Source organism: Arachis hypogaea, chromosome 6 (assembly GCF_003086295.3).
Source record: "Arachis hypogaea cultivar Tifrunner chromosome 6, arahy.Tifrunner.gnm2.J5K5, whole genome shotgun sequence".
Taxonomy (NCBI): Eukaryota; Viridiplantae; Streptophyta; class Magnoliopsida; order Fabales; family Fabaceae; genus Arachis; species Arachis hypogaea.
This window is the reverse complement of record NC_092041.1, coordinates 20,039,462-20,062,095: the sequence shown is the minus strand read 5'-3', so window position 1 is coordinate 20,062,095 and position 22,634 is coordinate 20,039,462. Positions and strand designations below refer to the sequence as shown.

The window sequence follows — 22,634 nt, the reverse complement described above, 5'->3', positions numbered from 1 at the left end:
GAGAGAGAGTGGAAAGGGGGATGGTGCTGCGGCAGTGGTGGTTCATGGCTATAGATGAAGGATTGAAGAGGATGAGGCTCACCAAGGATAGTTTGGGAATTTTATATAATTATTTAGGGTTTGGATAATTTTATTTGCGATAGTCAATCTTTTATGGATAAAAATGGTAATTTTTATTTTTTATGAGTAGATATGTTAGCATTTTTAATTTTTATAGATAAAAATGATAGTTTACTCACAAAAAATATATAAAGACCTGATTGAAAATTATGTGAAATTATAAAGACCTATAAAGTAATTAAACCTAAAAATTATTAAAAAGAGGCTTCTCTTTGGTTTGAATCGGAGACCCAAAACCTATTCAATAGTCTAACAACTATTAGATCAAGATATTTTATAGTATATGTAATGTTTTTCACATTTTTATTTTTAGTATTGGATTAACAATGGTGTTTTTTGAATTGTGAACTGCTATGATATTTTTAAAAAATGTGGGATAATTTAATTTAGGGAATAGAAATTAGACCTTCTATAATTTTAAAAAACACTAAAAATTACAATATTAAAATATATCACTAATTTCACTTCCATATCTAAATTTTATAGCCAATGTTTTTTCCTTAAAATATATGTCATAAATATAAAATTATATTATATTTATTAATTATAATTTAAACAATTCTATCAGTAATTTAAAACATATCAGTGAAAAAAAGAACAGACCTTTCTTTTTCTTTTTTCCGGGACCGCCGAGCATGAAACTTGGGCATCTCAGCCCATGCTCTTTTCGCTGTGACTGTGCAACAGCGCAACGCAAAACCGCCACCCCCACCCCCACCACTAGTCTCCACAACCTCTCATGGTCAACATAAACGTCGCCGAGCGTCGTCTGTGTTCGCGTTTGTGAGTAGCTAAGGGGACGCCGCCGCCGCCGCTCGATCTGCCTCTGCGAATTCAGCGCCCCCCCACCGTCACTCGCTGATCTAGGTCTTCGATTCTTTTCTTTCTCCGTTGGTTTTGTTTCATTGTATTTAGTTGAACACGGTATATGAATTATTAGTATGAATTTTGTAACATTTTTTTTGGGTGCAGAGTGTTATGGCAAGCAAAAAAGGCAAAGCTTCAAGGTCAATTAGAATCGCAGATACAGTGTATGAGCAAGAAGAGCACTATGCATCCCAGATGTCTAAAAAGCGCAAGTTCTCGCCAAGTGGCTCTATGACTGAAATCCCCGCTGGGAAAGAGGAAGCATCAAATAGTGAGTGTAAGTAATCAGCAGTTGACCTTTAGCACTCCAATTGAATGATGATAGCAAGTAATCAGCAGTTGACCTTTGTTCTTCATTTGTTCTTATTGTTTTGCTTTCTTTCGAGCTTTGTGAATATCGCAGTAGAATGTTTATTCATTTTGTTGCTTTCTAGCGTTTTGTTGTGGAAAGTTCATTGGTATGTATAACGGAGCATACCTATTTTTCTTGTAGAAAACTTACTGTTCTTGTGCTTATTTCATTTTCACTTTTTGGCTTTCTATTTAGGTGATGCACAGTTTCTGGAGGATGAAACCACAAAGATTTTTGCTCAGAAAGTAGCTGATCATTACAGCGCTAGATCCAACCAGACTCTAGAAGAACGGGAGGCTAGTCCTATAATTCATTTGAAGAAACTCAACAATTGGGTATATGTTGTATTTTGCAATAATGAATAGTTTGTTACAGTAAGAATATTATATGATTCTTTTTATTATTATCTGGGTAATTTTGTTATTGAACAGATTAAGAGTGTCTTAATTCAGCTTTATGCTCATCAAGGAGATGCAGTCCTTGACCTCGCCTGTGGCAAGGTGTCAGTGGTTTTTGGCAGCTGCTTATTATAGTAGAAGTTATTCCCAGGTTTTTAGCTGAGCATTTTCCCCCCATTTCATACATGTTTACCAGGGTGGGGATCTTATCAAATGGGACAAGGCCAAAATTGGATATTATGTTGGTATCGACATTGCTGAAGGCTCAGTAAGTGTTCAAAATTTTCTGCTTTGGTTTGCGTTATCATTTCCGATTAAATTATACTGATACGTGGTAATAAGTCCTTTTTGAACACTATTATTGAAATAAGCTCTGGATAGTTGTTATGCATACATCTCTTGTTGATAAGTGGTCCCTCTTGTTGATAAGTGGTCTTTATTTTCTGCAAAATAATGTTAAGTCTTCTTTTTGAGTACACATATCCCCATCATGATTTGAATTTCGACACAAGTGCATTTAGAGAGTTTTGCTTTTGGCATGTTATGTGCTTGTGTGGCAGTAAACTTAGACCGTAAAATTTTTCTTAACATTTGGTCACTTATTTGTTCTAGTTACAAGTCAAGCTTCACTTTTTATATTTTTAACTATAAACTGATAGCAGTTTCATATCTTTGCTAGTAGTAGTGAAATTGTCATTGCAGTTTTATATTTCCTTCCATTCCAGGTGATGAGCTATATTTAATAGCTCAAGTCCTTCTTGTTCTCGGACTCATTGTGAAACATTGTATGCCTTATGTGTCAAGTTATTTCCAACTGTCGTTTGTTTGTAGTCGTCACTGTCAGCTCATTGAATTCACCAATCTGTCCAGATCAAAGACTGTCGCACACGTTACAATGGTGATGCTGACCATCATCAGCGACGTAAAAAGTTTTCGTTTCCTGCTCGCCTGATATGTGGAGATTGTTATGAGGTGATGGATTTTAGCCTACTAATGTTTTTAATAACATCCCGAAAATAAGATTTTAACCTACTAATGTTTTGAAGGGCAATTCAAATTTCGGAGGTATTTAATCTTACAGATATCAATGGTTTGTTCCCCAGCAAAATGGGAGGAACCCAAACTCAAGGCGTGAGTTGGAAATAATAGAATGAAAATGGCGAATATCGGATTCACAACCTTTTCTATTTCCCCTCAAACACCAATTCATATTGATCGTTAAGAAAAGTTGAAACAGAAGATTGACACTTATTTAATTTATATGTCTCCATCAAGTGACTTATATTCTCTCTTTTTGTTGCTTTCTTCTGGCATAAAACATATGTTATCAAATCCTTAAGTTAAATACAGCTACTTCTTCTTGTTCAAGCTGTTTCATTCTTTAAACTTATGTGTCATCACATTTCTTCAGATGAACAAGAACATCACAGAATGGTTCTGATCATATTAAGTAAAATCTTTTTAGGTTAATTTTATCGTATAGAAACTAATATTATGATCATTGCCTTTCATATCAATTTGGGTCCCTTTTCATATTTTATTTATTAATTTTTTCTGAAAGCTGAATTAGTTTTCATTGCTTATGTCATCTTATTTCAGGTTCGGTTGGACAAAGTTCTTGTAGATGATGCTCCTTTTGATATTTGCAGTTGCCAGGTGAATGATGCACCTTTTAGAAATAAGCACTCCATCAATATATCTGTTGAAGTGGCTTCTCTTTGTAACTAGCTACTTTTGCTCTTATGCATAATATTGACTTGTTTACACACGCCGTCCCGCCCACCTACCTGATTCGTTCATACATATTATACAATTTTTTAATATGTTGCACGAAAGCAAGAATGCATATTGAATACTACATTGGATTGTACATAAATACAGCAATTTTATGAAATAATTAGTAACAAATATAAGAAGTGAGGATAGCAGTATTTGATGTAAATATGCATCTGTGAAAAAAATAAAATATTGCATGAACCAGCTTCTTTCCATATTAAAGTGTATGTTGGTGTCTAATCTGAAAAAATTTATGAATCTGTAGTTTGCATTGCATTATTCCTGGTCTACAGAGGCACGTGCCCGACAAGCATTGGCTAATGTGTCAGCTTTACTTCGCCCAGGAGGCATTTTCATTGGAACTATGCCGGATGCCAATGTGATAATCAAAAAGCTTAGAGAAGGTTTTTGGCACTTATAATTTTTGTTATTATTATTCTAAATCAATTTGGTTGTTCATAAATTCCTGTGGCATTGATTAATCCATGCAATCAACTGGCAATTGAAATAAGTTTTTGGGGTGTGTGTTGTGTTAGAAATAATAGATAAGTTTGATGGGCATTGATTAACGTTCCCGATTAAGTCTTATAGTTCACATAGGCTTCCTTATATGTTTGAGGAAAAGGTTTTATTCAGAACTAGAGTACATGTAGGGATCTGATCTTTGTTTGGTGAAATGTCTGAAGGAAAATAGGGGGCTATTTTTCTAAATTAGTGCATTAGTGAAGCACTATCATATTCCTTTGCTATCTACAAAAATTTTAATGGGCTGTTCCCAAATAGCATTATGCCCCACATTTTTGTGTTGATTGTTATCCTGGATTCCCTTTGATATTGTCATAATTTTCCAAGTTCAACTGATGAATAAAATAGTTTGAATTAATATGGGCATCACAACAACTTTGATTTGAAGTGTTGTTATCTCTTTTGCATTAGCATTAACTTTTTAATAAAATTGTTGTTCTGTTCAACATTTAACTGTTTTTATATAGCTGAAGGTCTGGCTTTTGGTAATAGTGTATATTGGGTGCGTTTTGATGAAGTATTTTCTGACAAGGTAATTTAGCTTCTTTATTCTACAACTTCATTATTTCCTAAAAATGGTTTTGTGAATTTTACTTCAAACCTGGACTGCTCCTGTGTGATACAGAAATTCAAATCTTCCAGCCCCTTTGGAATAAAATATACCTTCCATTTAGAGGTATCATTTCTCTTAAATCTGCTCCTTTACTTTTGTATCAAATAGATGTTTTCTGATAACCCAAGACTGATTCTAAGTTTACTTGTCAAGCTATCCTTAGATGTATGACTTAATAGGTTTATCTTTCATGGCATATGGGTTATATACTTATATTTAAAGCCCTTTAACCCTGGGACACTGTTAATACGAATTTTATTATTTAAGATGTGATCTCTTCTTGCAGGATGCTGTTGATTGTCCTGAATGGATTGTCCCCTTTCATGTATTCAAGTCATTAGCTGAAGAGGTACCACTGCCAAAAAAGCTTAAATGTTAAGGAGAACCATGCACCCCATTGCAGTCCTGACCAATGAAAATGAATATTTCTAGTTTCTTAGGAGTAAGCATTGGATTATAAGAGTTCATGCTACTAAGGATGCTAATTTAAATTTATTGTTCACAGTATGATTTTGAGCTCATTTTTGCAAAGAACTCTCATGAATTTGTGCACGAGTATCTGAAAAAACCTGAATTTGTGGAGCTCATGCAAAGACTTGGTGCATTGGGTGATGGCAACCAAGACAAGAGTAAGGCTTTGTGCCAGTGCTGTTTGTTTTATTAGTTCCAATGATAATCATTGGACATAAATTTTCAGTGTGCTGCTGACAATAGAGAATATGTTTTGTTTCCATGTCAGGTACACTATCAGCCGATGAATGGGAAGCTGCTTATTTATACATGTCGTTTGTGTTGAGAAAGGTCAGTGACTAAGTTATTGTGTTTGTTATTATTGATAATGACGCCGTTGCCAACTTATTGTAAAAATGGTTACAGCGAGACCAACCAGAAAGAACCCAAGTTAGTGGCCAAAGAGAGCGGGGACTGATGCATATCTCAGAGCAAGACATAATGTACATTAGCAGTCATTAGCAGTATCAGAACACCGGCTGGATTATTGAATGCAATCAAACAGTACAGGACTTGGAGCTGCCTGCCTGTTCCCGTGTTAACTACTGCTGGTTTGATCTCACAATCTTGAGCTTCGGCAGATTTTATGTTAAATGAAATAGTCAAATAGATGTATTTTGTAGGTCCACTATAAATAATTCGATCAACTTCATTGGCCTCAGTATCTTTAATACATTCTGTAAGAGAGCTTAACTTTCACAAATTCACTGGTTTTCCTAGGGAATCATTCCCCCCCCCCCCCCCCCCCCCCGGTTAATCAGCCAACAAAATAGAGAACTAATAAAGATTAAGGATCTGGGTTGTAGAGAAAGAAAAGAAAATTCTAAGAGAAGAAAAATATTGTCTGATTGTTATTTAAAAAAAAAAGGTTCCTGATCTTTTCCTTAAATGGATTAATTGATTTCGGTAATTACATTTTGTGCTCGTGTATCTGTTTTAAAAGGGCAATAATAAGTGAAATGTTTAACTGGTTAGACAAGTAAAACTCGGGAGGAACTGAGTAAAATCATTGACAACACATTCACAATTCTTGATTTATTAATCCTATGTTGATTGTACATATATATTTTGCATTCCATTTTATAAAATATAAAATTTAATTAGATGTAATATCACTACTAGGAAAAGGAAATAGATGTAATATTAGCATATTGTACAAATTTCACAAACTTAAAAAAAATCTTTTCAGATCTCCAACCTCATTACTGGATTGGTCTAATGTTGCTGAGAAGAAAGGAAAAATGGAGAAAAAAATGAGAAGAAATTGAAATTGAAATGACTAATAAACATGTTGAAATACAATAATAAACACTCATATATGGTATGGTGTTAGCTAATCCTCCCTTCATTTCATTTCAAAATAAGTTTCGCGTCCACCCATTTAGTTCATTAAAAATTGAATGGGACTTGTCTAGATACACATGGTCTATACTCTATATATTTCATGGTGATCACGATAGACTTGCCATGAACAATCTAAACAATTTATTTATTTATTTGGTTAAGATCAAAACACCTAATAATATTATTAGACCTCTTATATATTTTATTTCATGATGATAGCGATAGACCTCCCTCAAATGAAGGTAGTATTTGAACCCTTTCTTTTTTAAAGTAAAGCATAGCTTAATTAATAATGTAATAAATACAATTAGTCAGTAGAAAAAAAAATATTCAGTTTGGTCTCTGAAGTTATATTCGAATCTCAATTTAGTCTTTAAAATTTTAATTGTTTCAAGGTAAAAACTTAGATGAAGTCGACTTCACGTGAAGTTGATATCTGAGAGATGTTAGATGAAAATTTAATTAAATCAGTTAAATTATCTAACAACTTTCAGGTATCAACTTCACTTAAAGTCGATTGCACATAGTTTTCACCTTAAAAAAATTAGAAAATAAATTGAGACAATTCAAATTTTAAGAATTAAATTGATATTCAAGTGTAATTTCAGAGATTAAATTGACGAGCGTAGAGCGTCGTATGCTAGAATATAGGTTGTTCCAAATCCGAAGGAAACTGAGTGGGAAAATTATACGAGTTACCCGATTAATATTAAAAAGCCCCCTCTATAAATAAGTTTATGTAGCCAAACAAATATGCTCTGTCGTTGAGAGAGAGAGAGAGTCCACGTGACACGTGCAAGGAAAGATACCCTGCTGAGGTGAAGAGGAACTGAGGAAGGGGGCGAAAGGGGGAAGGAAAGCATAATACTTCGGTATGGTTAATGATTAGAGTGAAAATCAAGAAAACTGCAAGAAAGGAAGGCAGCTCACAACACTCAACCCTCATCCATTTTATTTTATTTTTTTTCATTTTTCGCCCTGTCGTGTGGCGTGGCGGTGCAGCGTCATTTCTATCTTGATTTCCTTTACCAGTTTACCTTAAACAGAAACCACCACAACACCACAACACATAAGAAGAAAGTAGGTAGATAAATCATAGATCTACAACTACACTCACTAGGCTTCAGTAACCACACCTTCACTACACCTGGCCTTATTCCTCCTTTTATTCCTTCTTATTTATTACTTATTCTATATTTTACTTTCTAAATTATCTGTGTATATTCTATATTGTATTGGATCATTAATTCACTATCACCACCATCCATTATTGGGGGAGAGAGTGAGCTTAATGCTGCCTTCATGTTTCCCTCCCTTTTCCTGGATGGCACTCCCGCTGTTATCAATTACTTAATTTAATTAAATATTGAATTACAACTGATAAAACAACTTATTAGTTAATTTTTTTTATCATATCAAATTGCTCGCTATTCTTTTCTCGCAAGCTAGTAAGACCAAAAAACAAAGAGCAACTGAGGAAGCCAAGCGGCGAGAGAGAGAGAGAGAGGAGCCTATGGCGCTTCAGCGGCGGCGCCACAACAATTACCAACGCATTCGCATCCGCCTCTTGATTCCTCTGATTTCAGGCGTCGCCGCTGCTCTTCTGGTTCTCTTCTCTCTCCTTTCCATTCTGGCTCCTTCCCCCAACGACACCGATCATCTGCGCCACTTCTACACCTCCTCGGTCAGTACTAGCTAATTAAATTCACATTTCATAAAATTGGATACTCTTTCGATGCGACTTGCTCACCCGCTTTCTCTTCTCTTCTATCTATTTAATAATAGCTTAACGCTACGCCGGATGATGCAATTACAACTCCCGTTTTCCGCGTTCCGGTTAGGGTTCTTCTTATCTCTCCTTTGCCTAATCAGCTTCTGCTTGTTTCTATTGGATCTTAATTCCTTAGTTGTGTTTTCTTTGTTTTGATATGATGAGCAGAGAGGTGGAGGAAAGATGGATCGCCATGTCTGGAGTTCTAGAAACTCCGAACACTTCCACGGCTGCAGCGATGCGGGCAACAAGTTTCCAAGTGCGTATTTCATTGCAATGTTTTATATTCGCATTGATTACACATCACTTCACTAATAAGTGTTCTCTCTCTCTCTTTATCTCTCTCAATACATGTATAATTGTATAAATGTACCTGTTACAGATAACTTTGTTTTTCTCATGGCAGAGGCTCAAGTTATTACACAAGCTAACAGATATTTGATGATTGCAACAAGTGGAGGCTTGAATCAACAGAGAACTGGGGTATTTTTCTATCTATCCCTTTTATGGCAAACCGAGTATTTGATGCTTGGCTTTTGTTTACACTCCATCATGTTTTAAACCTTTTACCTTCTATTTATGTGATTATAGTTATATGTATAGTTTTGAAATAAAAGAAGTGAAATGAATTAAAAGTAGAAACAAAATCAAAATCAGAGAGTTTAATGCAACAGGATAGCTGTTTCGATTGCTTATTGCTTGCAAGTTATCAACATACTCAGCTGTTAATGACAACTATTTTATGTCTGCAACTGCCAGATTACAGATGGTGTTGTTGCTGCACGTATCTTGAATGCTACACTTGTTATTCCCAAATTGGATCAAAAATCGTTCTGGAAAGACTCTAGGTCAGTTATGGAATGACTTTTTGTTATCTGGTCCGTCCGTGTGTGTAGCTATGCTTTTGTAATTCAAATGCGCCATCTGAGTATCCAAATGTCAGTGTAGCTAGCAACTTTTTAATTGTGAAATGATGTCATGCTTTTTCTTTTGCAGTAACTTCTCAGAAATTTTTGATGTTGATTGGTTTATCTCATACTTGTCAAAGGATGTAAAAATCATCAAGCAACTCCCAAGAAGAGGTGGGAAAACATTATCTTCGTACAACATGCGTGTTCCAAGGAAGTGTAATGAAAGATGTTACGTAAATCGTATATTACCTGTACTCCTGAAAAAGCATGTAAGTCTTTTATGCCCTGTCTGAAATTTCTTAAATGCAGAAATATTGCCTACTTGTTTAAAATTCTTTCCTTAACTGGAACAAGTCATCTTTACCCTTTGGCTTGATGATTATTATTATTTGCTGTCTGGAAGATGTCATATGCTCAAATCTAGATCCTCACCATGATTAGATAACTCGTGTTACTCCCTTGTTTCATCAATCTAGGTTATTGGTTCATAGCTAGTTAGACCAAACCCTGAAGGTTCATAACTTGTAGCCTTCTTAAAATTGTAATTGCTGTGGTTCCATTCTTTAATTTTTAAAAGCAGTTTTGCCACTTGAAACCTCAAGAAATTTGAGGAAGTCTGTGGATGCATGAGAACACTATTTAGCCTCGGCTGCTGCTTTTATTGCTTAATGAAAACCCCTGTTCCTCTGGGTATCATTTGCATTTCATTGCCATATAATAATTAGTTGAATTGTTTGAGTTTGAACTTTGAATCGATTTATATTTTATGGAAGCCAAGTCAAACCTCTTCACATTCAGATCTAAGTAATACTATTAAGTTTTAATCAATTTATGGATTGTTTAGGGTATTTTGTTACCCCCTGCAAAGTATTTAGTTTGCTTCTTTTTGTGCAGGCTGTTCAACTCAGCAAGTTTGACTACAGGCTTGCAAACAGGTTGGATACAGAATATCAGAAACTGAGATGTAGAGTTAATTACCATGCTTTAAGGTTTACCAATCCAATATTTTCAATGGGTGAAAAATTGGTTCATCGAATGAGGATGAGAAGCAAGCACTATATTGCATTGCACCTAAGGTAGTATTCACATTTGAATTTGATCCTATATAGCCTGTACGTGATCACTAAAAGTTAACCCACAGATGCCTCAGCGCTGCGCTGATGAAAATATCTTCGGTTTATGTTAATAACAAAAGTACTGTCAAAATATTTAAAAATGTGATAGTAGGACCTAGATGTGAAGAAAGACCATCTCCGATAACGGAAACGATTGAGGTGGCAACCGACAATGCTTATGTGGCTTCCGTTCGGCGGACATGTTGTTTGCCAGATCAGCATTTCCGTTAATAAAGATGACTTTTTGTCACATCTATGTACTTTTGTCAAGTGTTTAAATGTTTTGAGAGTATTTTTGTTGATAATACAAGTCAAGGCATTTTTGTTGGCGACGGAATAATTTGCTGGTATTTTTGGTGTTAATCCCTACTAAAAATCTCAGGTATATTGTAGCACAAATGTGAGTCTCTCTGCTTTTAGCAAGCATTTTTTTTCTTGTGAATATTCCTGCTCATATCTTTTTTTATCTAAATGTGCTATCTAAACATAATCTTATGATATCCAATTCCATCTATTTGTACTATTTTGAAACAAAAGAGCAACCAATATCATGTAGGATTGTTGTTCTTACTAGAATGTGGTATTTGCAAGTAGTCAAGTATTATAAAGTCAAATTGGGCCAGTGGCCAGCCATCCTCTCTAACCATGCTATTGGAATATCTGACCACCAATGGGACAATTGCTGTGAAAGAGTTTGATTGACATGATTGCATTAACAAAGATTTTGTTTATTGAAACGTGGACAAGTAGCAATGACTTTTTTGTGTTGCTGCAGTTAACTAGGTGAAATAACTATTGCCAGAGTTCATTAATCTCGCTGAATTTTTCTACAGGTTTGAACCTGATATGCTTGCATTTTCTGGATGTGATTATGGTGGTGGAGAGAAGGAGCAAAAGGAACTGGGCACTATAAGGAGGAGATGGAAAACACTGCATGTAAGGCTTGCATGTTTAATGTTGTTACTCATTACAAACCTCAATTATTAGGAGATCTTGAAAATTCCATAATGTATTATTGTATTATTTAGTCTTCTACTTTGTATGCTTGACAGCACATGCAAGCACATGATAGTGGTAGTCAATATTAATTTTGTTAGAATTATACTGGAGATAAAACCCAACTGGATGTTTTTTCAGAAAATGAGTTTGGGCACTGGTGGAGCGGTGTTAATGACTGATTATTTGTTTGTAGCAAAAGGCATATTGTTGTGAATAGAAAATCTTTCTATGTTTGCATTTGAAAGTTTATTCAGAATTATGGATATAGACTATAGACTAGTAAAAAATGTTGAGAAATATTGAAATGCAGAGAAGCAATCCTGATAGGCAAAGGAGACAGGGGAAATGCCCGTTAACCCCAGAAGAAGTTGGACTCATGCTAAGAGCATTGGGGTATGGCTCTGATGTTCATATATATGTTGCATCAGGGGAAGTATATGGAGGGGAAGAAACATTGGCACCTCTCAAAGCATTGTTTCCCAATTTCCACTCAAAGGACACCATTGCTACGAAAGAAGAATTAGAGCCATTTTCTCCATTTTCTTCTCGCATGGCTGCACTTGACTTCATTGTTTGTGATGAAAGTGATGTATTTGTGACAAACAACAATGGTAATATGGCTAAAATATTAGCTGGAAGAAGGTATGTCAGGTTTTTTCTTCTCCTGTTTATCGTTACTAACGTGCTGCCTGATCAACTTTTTGAACACTTCTTTGTAGGAGATACTTTGGGCACAAGCCTACCATTCGTCCAAATGCAAAAAAGCTCTACCGTTTGTTCTTGAACAGAAACAATTTGACTTGGGAAGTTTTTGCTTCTAGTGTCCGTACTTTCCAGAAAGGCTTCATGGGGGAGCCAAAGGAAGTTAGACCAGGTAGAGGTGGGTTTCATGAGAATCCATCTACCTGCATATGCGAGGATTCTGTAACCAAAGTGGAGAAAACATCTGGACCTAGAAAATTTGGGAAGGATAACACGAATAGGAAAAATGTAACAAATAATGATCAGGATGTGGATGATGAGTCTGAATGGCCTGACATGGATGATGATGAAGATCAGGGTGATGAGAAGGGGATGTTCAATGAAACAATTTCGGACTATGAAGCTCTGAACTCTGAGGATCCTGAGTTGGAAGAAATTCTGTCAGATTAGTGAAAGGTCCTTATTAAGGACAGCTGTCTTCTTGACGCTTCCATTGTGATTTGTTGCCTCCTCATGCTGCCTTCAGCTGCTGCTGCTGCTTGAGAGTTGCATCATATATAAACACAAGAAACAGAATGATATAATTAAAAAAAAAATGAAAAGGAAAAGAACTCCCACATGTCTTGCTCAATACTGGCTTCGTAGGGACATAATTGCCTATTTTCATGCTGAATGGAGTGTCTGAATGTCAATTTAAATCTGAAGGGGTCCGAGATCAAATATAACCAATAGAGGAATAGGAGGAAATCTAGCCAGCATATAGCTGCAGAAAGAAAATGAGTTTGGTTGTCTTTATAGAAATAGGGAAATCACTACAGTTGATAGGCGGTGTATATCTTTATTCAGAAAATTTGTTATAGGTGATAGACTTTGTAAATCTTTCAATTTTTTTTAACCCCCTATTGTTGAGGTAGATTTTGTCAAAATTTTTCCGCCTGGAACGGGATGCTAAGTGTTGTTTTTAGTTTTTCTATCCTTGTGTTGTCTTCATGTGTGATAATTTGGTCTTGATTCTGACTAGTGCATGCCCCGTGTATCGATGCACGGGAATGCTAAACTAAATCACCTTTATAGTCATACTAAAATTACAGTAACACATATATTATCATTTTTAATTTTTTTATTAGACATGTGTCACACATAATTGTACATTATACATTCACACACCAAATAAAAATAAAGATATTATATAATTTATTTATATTTTAAATAACTTAGTCTAAAAATTATATATGAAAAATTCTTATAAATAATAATAGAAACACAAAAAAAGAAAACATGTAATATAAATTACAAATATAAAAAAATACCAAAATTGATAAATTATAATTTTTTACATCTCATTCTTCTCAAAATGTTATTAAATATTATATAGCTATGTGATGTTAAATTTAATGTTAATTTATATAATTATATAAATTTTTATTAGTATAAGCAATTTAGCAACTTAAAAAATCCGGCACCCTATTATATTATAAAACATCAATCTACAGTCGTCGCTGCACTTCAATACTTATGTCTGCTTTATTCTTTGTGCTACAATTTGTTAAAGCCATCCACTGTACCCATTTATTCTTATTGTTTAGTGTCTTTTATTATCACTCTTTTCTTGGTTTATACTCCCCTTTACATTTAAATTCAACACATCATTTTGAAACTCTTATGCTATGATTGTAGTCTTATTTCTTAGAAAACGTTGTTCCCAACTTGTTATGCTTACACCATTAATCCAATTCACCGTAATTTTGTTATCCAAAAATACTTTCAACTCCTGTTCCTGTAAATCTGCCTCCTCCACCATAAATTAGATCTCGCTTAATCCAACCAACAACATACCTCTCTCTTCTTGCTTTTAAAGATTAACTCAATGTGTAGAATAATATGTTTTAATGAATGAAGTATTAAAAGAAAGAACTATTTAATACTTTAGAAACAAACATTTTAAAAAAAATTTAAAAATTCTTTAAATGCATGATATAAATAATTTTTAACACTATCTTAAATACAGTGATAAAATTTTAAATAAGGATGTAATTAATTAATTACAAATATAATTCTGACAAAATAATCCATAATAAAAATCTAAAAATTTGACCAAAAAAATGTGACTACCTTATATGATTTGTTTTTAAATTAAAAAAAAAAAGTAAAACGGGTAAGCGAAAAAAGTTGTTCTAAAAATGAACAATTAAAAAAAAACTTCAATCCCAATCTCATTTATTCCCATGTCATGCAAATCAAATCAATTAGTAAAAATTCATAACATATCACAAAATTTAGAATTTTAATCAACCTCTTCAAGTTCTTACAAATAGTTTTAAATAATGAAGTATGTTAGTAATGAACAAATAATCAAGTCACAAAAATAATGCAGATACTAACTCTGACTAAACATGTTTAATAGTCATATTTACAGATAATTTCAGATAAATGCTAAAAGTGAAAGCAACCACGCATAGAGAAAAATTAAATTTAATCTCTTCTATAAGCCTCAGTTAATTTGATCTGTATTTCTCTCACTTATATCCAATTATAATCGTCATCCATGACCTATTATATTTGTGTTTGTATGTAATGGGCTAAACCTAAAAAAAGAAAATAATGCACAATAAAAATATTTATAAGAGAAAAATTACAGAATCTTATAAATATGCTAACATCACCAAAATTAATATCGTACTACACATTTTTTTGAGCTTCTTTGTACCCATAATACACCGATGCTATCAAATTTTTTCAATACATTTACACAAAAGTAAAATTCAACCATACACTTCCAATCATCTAAAAGTCATATAAATACAATAAGAATTGATATATGTGATTTGATCCAAGATTCACATGAACATTTTAATGTTGTCTTTGTAACATGATAAGGTTAGAATAAAAATCAAAATATAGAATAAAATATATTGTACAAAAAGAAAAAAGAGAGAGATAATTAAGTCATACAACAGCTAAAAATGAAAAGTAAATAAACAAATAATAGTAATAATGAATAAATTGAGTAAAAAAATGATGAAGAGAAAATAAAAGAAACAAAAACATTTTTTATAAGTTTTGCAATATATTATCACCAAAAATTTGGTATATTTTACTCCCAAAGCTATCCTTGATTTTGCCTGAGTAATACCAAATTAAAAAAAATACTAAAATTATGAAAATAGTAAAACAGGAGAAAATATTAGTGCAAATACAAATTATGCATTTACTTAATAGAATTTCAACTTTATTTTATTATAGTTTAGGAACCACAATAATGGGGACAAAAAATAAATCTTTAGAATAGTTGAAAGACAACTAAAAACTAAATTTTTTCAGTTCATTGTTCATCTTTCCCCTCTTAATTCATTAAAAATGACTTACAATATATGTTGACCTCGACTTCTGAAGTCATAGATTTCACTTCTACAATTTAACTTAAAATTTCTATTAAAAATACAGTCTCTGCATTTTGAATGTATAATACTGTCATTTGATATTGATTCTTATACTTCATATTTTCATTCATTAAAAAGTCTTATCATTTGTAATTATTTATCAAATCACTTTAGAAAAGTTCATATAAAAAAAGAGCAGAAGCACATAATAAGTCAAGCATTAATACAAAATTCAATCAAATAAATATATTTTAGTAAACAAATAAATTTCTTTACTTAGTCTACAGAATAATTTGCAATTTCTCTTTCCCTTCATTTTTATTAACTCTGATAACGCATCTAGTATTTAGGGTAGTTGGCACACACAATCAACTATTTTTCATAAAGTTTCACAACCTATGAAAGTTATAGAAATGGAAGATTTTGTAGCCATTAGTTTTCAACAATAAATAAATAATTAAAATGAAAAACTGGCAATGTTTATTGAGAACACTGCAAAAAATATATATGACCTCATTAAAAACAAATATCATATTTTGGTGGTATCCCACAATTTTTAACTTGCGAAAAGAAGAAAATCTAAAAGTAATTGAAGATTTTTCTTTGAAAACTTTATGAGGTGGCTATGCTAAAAATAATAAAAGATATGGTGTATACATTGTCTTAGAAACTCCTTTGCCAAGAACTTCGTTATACTGTCAAAACATGGAATTCAAAACTAATAATCAAATAAGGCCCTTGCTAGTATAATAATGTATAAATTACTTTAAAAACAAAAAATCAAACTAGGTTAACATGTATTTTCTATCCCTTCATACTCATCAAATGCTCTAAAAATCTAATTCCATTGACTATTGAAGCTTATGCCATGTAATTTGAACAAAAATGAATAATCTCTAAAAACTGACACAACAACATAAACTGTATAATACATTAGTAGGCATAATCAATCAAAACATAGCACAGCCAATACATAATCAGTTGCATGATCAAATTTTCAACCAAGTAATAAGAAGGCATGATACATGGTATATGAAATAAAATATCATTCAATAACTAACTATTGGCTTCTAAACAACACACTGAATCAAGTAATAAGAAGCACAAAAAATAAAAAATGACTATTTAAAAATTAAAACAAACCTACATGAAATTAGTTTTATTGTTTTCCATCGATATACTATGCACTCAACCATTTTTTGAATATAAATCAATGATGAAATTCTAAATTAAGAAGGAATGTTACCATACAAATAAAATAAAATAAAATAAACTAATCATTTCCTATGAGAAGTATCAATTTGCTATTTTATTGAAAAACAAAAACAAAGAATAAATCAAATGTTTACCACCAAAAACAAAGTACCTAAAAATAATTATCAAATTTGTCTTATCATGTGTTTTGTAAAGTAGAAGCGTGGGATAGTCATTCACTTGTCATTAAACAAAAGAGAAGTGTTTGGTCATATAAATATTTTTTTAATAAATTAACAGGATTCTAATTTTTAAAATTGATGCATGATTTTATTTTTTAAGACAAAAGAAAAACAGAAACATGTAAACTAAACTTTTGTATTATACTTACTTGTAATTTTGGATGTTCATTTGCTAAAGCATCTATCCCTGTATATATCAAATTAGTTGCTACTTAGTAGTGAATTTGCTAACTTTTCTACTTGTTTACTAATTGCATCATAATTAATACACCAAGGTGCAAAAACCTGTTTTGATAAACTCATGACTCATGATTGCATCTATCAAAAAGCATAGCCAATATAAATGTCTTTTTTTAGAATAGTAGAAAATCTGAAATAATTTACATATGATCAAAGAATTCATATTATATAAGAATAGAAAAAGAAAACATATTACATTGAGTGCACAACTAATTTTCTTATATAATCAGAGACTATAAATTATAAGAGATAGCAAAAAACTCTTTTAGAACTCACATTATCTGATATTGACAGAGACTTGAATAAAGGTGATACAGAACCTTGCATTAAGTTGTTGTAGAAATCGTGAGAAGGCCATTTTAATATTATATTTTTGATTGTTGATCAATGGAAGGGTAATATACATGAACATAAGATAATATCTCAATATTACTTTATGCTGGTTCTGACTCCAACAAATATTTTGAGCTCATTCTATTATCAAATGCAGCTACCTATAAATAAACACACAAAAAATAAAATAAAATACATCAGTTAGTAGAATTATCAAAACATATAGTGTAAATCTCAAAAAATAGTGAACTCATAAACTAACTAGAATGGTTTTTGATTCTTCAAGACCAAAAAAGGGGTCCAAGATTTCTATCTTTAGCAACTGCTTGTCTTCTGAGTTTTGCTGCCTGTACAAAATTGTTGGTTTGAAATATCTATGGCTATACACTAAGTAAGCACATAAGAAAAGAAACTAAGTATAAATAAAGTTTCAATTTACAAATACAACTACCAAATTAAATTAAAGCAGGTTCTAGCTAGCTGCTAAATAACTAAATTCTCTATCAAACTTTAAGAATTGAATATGTGAACCATATTTGATTTTCAGAAGTATAGGGCATTTAATGAGATTTGAATCAGAAGTATTATTCACATACATGTAAATGCCGAATTCCTATTGCACTCAATTCCTGGAGTAAAACTTGTTCCCTGTCTCTTTTATTTTATAGCACCTAAAATGCTCTCTATGCTGTAAATTTTATCATCTGATTCAATTCCTACGATACATTTTCATCCAATCATTACAATATGTTTTTACTAATTTAATGAAGGTAAAATGATAAATTATATTTAATAATTCTTAACTTGGCAATATTGTTACATATATGAATAAAAAAATAAAATAAAATATTCAATCACTAAAAACAAAACAGTGACCATACAAAAATTATACTAAAGAAGTTGAGAGAGATGAACCAAGTGTTACTATACAGTAATTATACTAAAGAGTGATAATAGAAAAAAATATTATTCACACATATAACAAAATTTTTGGATTTTATTTTTTAAAGTAATTAATCTCAAATGAGTAAAAAAAATTAATATACAAACATCTCTCTATTAATCTTTTACACATTGCATCTACCCACAAAAATGTAAAATAATTTAAAAAAACCTTTAATTACCTAAAAGAAAAAGAACTATCATCTTTTCACAAATTTTAGTACTACTTGCTCCCATATTTTCTATCATGATATACCAACATTTTCAAGTTTAAGTACATATTTAAATCTGAAAAATATAAAATAAAAAAAGGACTTAGACACAATTAAACTAAACATTCACCACTAACAATAATGTTTGGAAAAATTATTTATAATTATAAGGGTCGAAATTAGTGATCCACTGCGGAAGTCATAAAACAATTTTCATGAAGTTTGTAATGATATAACTATAAAACTGATGGAGGTGTTATCACAAATTCCAACTGAAAAGTGCTAGATATGCATTTTAATGGCATATATATCAAATTATAATGATCCATTCTAAAAAAAATATAAATATTCAGCAAAATTAGATACCTCTTGTCTAGTAGATTCAATTAGTTCAAAGGTTCTTAAATCCTAAAATTCCACTGTTCTATCTGCTAACCATGCAATATCATTTGTGATATTAAAATGCCTAAGTAAAAATATAGTAACTCAAGCGTGAGTTGAAAAACAATAACAACAAATAATAACAACTAATGTTAGAATTTATTTTACAATTGAAAATAAAGTTCAAAGTTCCATCACCTCTTTATCATCGTCGATTTACTCAAATTTTGACTTATCAAAATCTCCACTCTCATTCTAATACATCAAAAGAGTTCAACCATAGGATTAGTATGAATCACAATATAAGAGAGAATCACAACATTGAGTTAAAATAATCACTAATCCTTTGTCGTAGGCCTTGATATTCTCCTCATATGCTAGTTTATTCTTCTTAGTATTTGCTTGGTATGGTTACTGAAAAAACAATAATAATAACAAACAAGAGAGTAAATCATAAAACAACAATTACAGCAGAAGTGGAAATAATCATTATCTAGAGAAAAGGATAATAAAAGAAAAGCAAAAACGGGTTTGCTTTGCTCACAGCATCAAACATGGACTTCCACTTGACACCACCAGCCTTTTTTATCTAATCGGAATTCAAGGAGACATTAGCTAATCAGAACATTAAACAACATTAAAATTTTGAATTCTCATATCAAAGAAGAAAAACAATAACAGAAAATAAATATATCTCACCGCTCTGTTCTTCTTGCCGCTAATGTTTTCTATGCTTTCCTAGTCTTGATGCATATACTCTAAATCATCACTGCTTAATTTTTTTCCACTGATCTGCTCTATTTCACCATTTCCTTCTTTGAATCCACCACCACCACGAACTCTGCCGCGACCACCACCTCCATATTCTCTTCCACCACCATAGCGGTTGCCATCTCATCTACCGCCGTAATTCCTACCACGATGTTCATTGTGATGCCAACCCCACCACGGCGATGAATTGAAAAAAAATAAGGGGAGAAGCAACTATACAAATTCAATAAACAATGAATGCCGGGTTATAATTATACCTCTTTTTTGCCATTCAAATTTAAAATTTTAGGCTTTTGGTACTTGTTAGGTGAAGAAGAAATAAATATTGAGGCAAAAAAGGATGAAGGAGAATTAATCAAAAGAAAGAAGTTGTTTTGTGAAAAATAAGAAGTAAGGTTTACTTGAAAAAAAATTAATTGAATGGAAGACTACACATGAACTAACTATGCAGAGAATACTATAAAAAAAATCCAACTTCTAAACTCTTTCCATCATGACAGTGAAAATTCTTTATTAATAGTTTAGTATTAGATATGATAGCTACAAAATTATTGAGGACCATAGGAGCACTTGATAGAATGTATCAGAAGCATCTCCGTATTCCACATTATTGACCAGATAGTAGAATCTTGAGTTCTTGACAGATGCTAATTTTCGTATATTGTTAGTTGTTAAATGTTAATCTATATTCTCTCCTACAACTATGTTAAAATGGTGAGTTATAGCCTGCACTTGTCACCTGTTTGCGCTTGTTATCAGGTTTTTTTATTATTTAAGCAAAGATCTATGTTGTTGTCATATATTATACAGTGACATTTTAAAAAACTAATATTTGCATAAATACCCTGTTTTGAACAGTTGGACTGTTTGCTTAGACGAACAAAAAAAAAAACAAATTGAAACATTTTTTTCTTAATCATACCCAGCTATCAAGTAAAAAAACAAAGTCATATCCGAGTGTTCCTTCCGTTTTTTGATAATTAGTAATATTCATTTTTTTGGGTAACTATTAGTACATTCATATAGTCCAACAAAATATAATATTATGTATAATTTTTATAAATTTGATTAATTAAGACACAAATTTTATATAATTAATTAATGATCTTTTATTTTATCATATCAACAAATATAATTAGTTCCAATATTATTTAAAATTTCGAATATTAATTAATATATAAAAGAGATAATTATTTAATTATACCATAGCTATGTTAACATCTTTTAAAATTGGTGGGGTTATATATTCGTATTAGAATTTAGAAAATTCTCTTTTGTTGAGAGCGAGATTTGTTAAAATAATTTTTGTTTTTCAACCAATTTTTGGGAAAATAAGTTAAATATACACTTGATTCTAATATAATATTAAAATCTATTATATATTATTAATTTTATAATCAAAATATGTCACATGCCACTCTTTTATTATAATTGAAATAAAATATTTTTCTTTAAAATTAAAAATTTCTCCCTCTTCTCTCTCTCTCTCTTTCTCTATCTCTCTCATTTCTTCACCCACTCTATCTCTCTTATATATCATTATCAATGACTAATTACAAATTTGATCATCAAAATATATAACATGATATTTTTTAATTATATTCAAATTAAATTAAAATTAAAATTAAAATATAACTATATTATATATTATATTTATATATTACTAACTAATTTAATAACTAAAATGTGTCACACGACATTCTCTCATTAAAATTTAGAGAAAACATTTTCTTCCAAAATTAGTAAACATTCTTTTTACATTCTCTTATCTACCTCTCTTTTATTTTTTTTCTATTTTTCTCTATCCTTCCCACTCTATATAATTTATAATTTATATTTTATATTAGTAATCTGACAAATCAAAATATGTTATTAGATATTTTTTATTATAATTAAAATAAAAAAAATTTAACTTCCAAAATTAACAAACCCCATCTCTCATTCTTCTTCTTCTTTATCTTTCTCTCTCTTTTCTTTCATTCTCTATTTCTCTCTACCTTTCTATTCTTTAAAATTAAAATTAACAACATAATATAATTTAAATAAAAATATTATTATTTGCATATTTTTTATTTAGCTTCAAATTTTTACTCCTTATCTTTTTAATTTATATTTTTACTTCTTTTTCTTCAAATATTTATTACATATACTTTAGAGAAAATACTAATATTGTGATTAAAAGTTAGAATCAATATTCAATTATTTTTAAAAAAATAAATTTGAGTTAATTTTATAACTATCAATATAATTTTTTTATGTTAATATATAATTATATTTTTATATATAGAGAGAAAAATTTATTATTTTTAAATAGTAAATATAAAAATTAATTATTTCTATTTGTACAATAGACTTAATATTGAGGCAAGTAAAGAAGCCCAAGATCATGGGCTGATCAAGAAAGTCCAAGAAAGTGTTAAAAGCTAATAACTAGTTGTGTATTGTGTACATAGTTCTTATGAAAAGACTTTTACCATCATATATAAGTCTTTCAAGTAAAACGTAACTGTAAGATATCAAAAACTCACTTTGAGTAATTCACAAAAAGGCATTTTTCTTTTCAATTAGCAGTACATTGCTCTGCATTACTTGCTCTGCATTTTTCTTTCTTTCTTTCTTTACTCTTTTATGGTATCGGAGCTCTTAGGGTTCCAAGAGATTCATGGCTGCTAGCAACCCCTCCTTACCCACAAAAAATAATGTTCCTCCAATCATCTATCAGCAACAATCGTTCAATCCAATTTCAGATAAACTATGTGAAACAAATTTCAAGACCTGGCAGCAACAAGCACTCAATGCAATTGAAGGTCAGGGTTTTAAAAATCATCTCATCAAAGAACGAATCCCACCCCAATTCTCATCCAAGTCTGATCAAGAAGCAGGAACTGAATCCTCCCTCTACAAACAATGGAAGCAAGATGATTGTCACTTAGTTT

General features: G+C 31.3%; 2 protein-coding genes across 3 annotated transcripts; both read left to right on the top strand.

The window, feature by feature from the left end:
- Positions 1 to 677: 677 nt before the first annotated feature.
- Positions 678 to 5,864, top strand: LOC112696425 (mRNA cap guanine-N(7) methyltransferase 1). Of its 2 annotated transcripts, none has more exons than XM_025749189.2 (14): positions 678 to 987; positions 1,093 to 1,264; positions 1,535 to 1,674; positions 1,771 to 1,839; positions 1,934 to 2,005; positions 2,608 to 2,709; positions 3,337 to 3,393; positions 3,779 to 3,917; positions 4,506 to 4,570; positions 4,664 to 4,714; positions 4,938 to 5,000; positions 5,157 to 5,280; positions 5,391 to 5,452; positions 5,528 to 5,864. In XM_025749189.2, exons 2-14 carry the CDS (start codon positions 1,099 to 1,101, stop codon positions 5,621 to 5,623), a joined length of 1,206 nt encoding a protein of 401 aa, XP_025604974.1. In that variant the 5' UTR covers positions 678 to 987; positions 1,093 to 1,098; the 3' UTR covers positions 5,624 to 5,864. The 2 variants fall into 2 exon arrangements, with proteins under 2 accessions (XP_025604974.1, XP_072052961.1); XM_072196860.1 differs by having other exon boundaries at positions 5,366 to 5,452.
- A 1,372-nt stretch (positions 5,865 to 7,236) lies between these two features.
- LOC112696424 (O-fucosyltransferase 16) lies at positions 7,237 to 12,974 on the top strand. Its single transcript, XM_025749186.3, has 10 exons — positions 7,237 to 8,189; positions 8,291 to 8,341; positions 8,445 to 8,535; positions 8,683 to 8,759; positions 9,036 to 9,124; positions 9,273 to 9,456; positions 10,082 to 10,263; positions 11,136 to 11,238; positions 11,612 to 11,943; positions 12,021 to 12,974. The coding sequence occupies exons 1-10, from the start codon at positions 8,019 to 8,021 to the stop codon at positions 12,451 to 12,453; spliced, it is 1,713 nt and encodes a 570-aa protein (XP_025604971.1). The 5' UTR covers positions 7,237 to 8,018; the 3' UTR covers positions 12,454 to 12,974.
- The last annotated feature ends 9,660 nt before the right edge of the window (positions 12,975 to 22,634 follow it).

Coding starts and splice junctions, on each gene's coding strand:
- LOC112696424 (XM_025749186.3), top strand. CDS start 8,019: ATGGCGCTTCAGCGGCGGCGCCACAACAATTACCAACGCATTCGCATC. Junction 11,239..11,611: donor GGAGATGGAAAACACTGCAT/GTAAGGCTTGCA, acceptor ATTGAAATGCAG/AGAAGCAATCCTGATAGGCA. Junction 11,944..12,020: donor AAAATATTAGCTGGAAGAAG/GTATGTCAGGTT, acceptor ACTTCTTTGTAG/GAGATACTTTGGGCACAAGC.
- LOC112696425 (XM_025749189.2), top strand. CDS start 1,099: ATGGCAAGCAAAAAAGGCAAAGCTTCAAGGTCAATTAGAATCGCAGAT. Junction 2,006..2,607: donor TCGACATTGCTGAAGGCTCA/GTAAGTGTTCAA, acceptor CAATCTGTCCAG/ATCAAAGACTGTCGCACACG. Junction 5,001..5,156: donor TCAAGTCATTAGCTGAAGAG/GTACCACTGCCA, acceptor TATTGTTCACAG/TATGATTTTGAGCTCATTTT.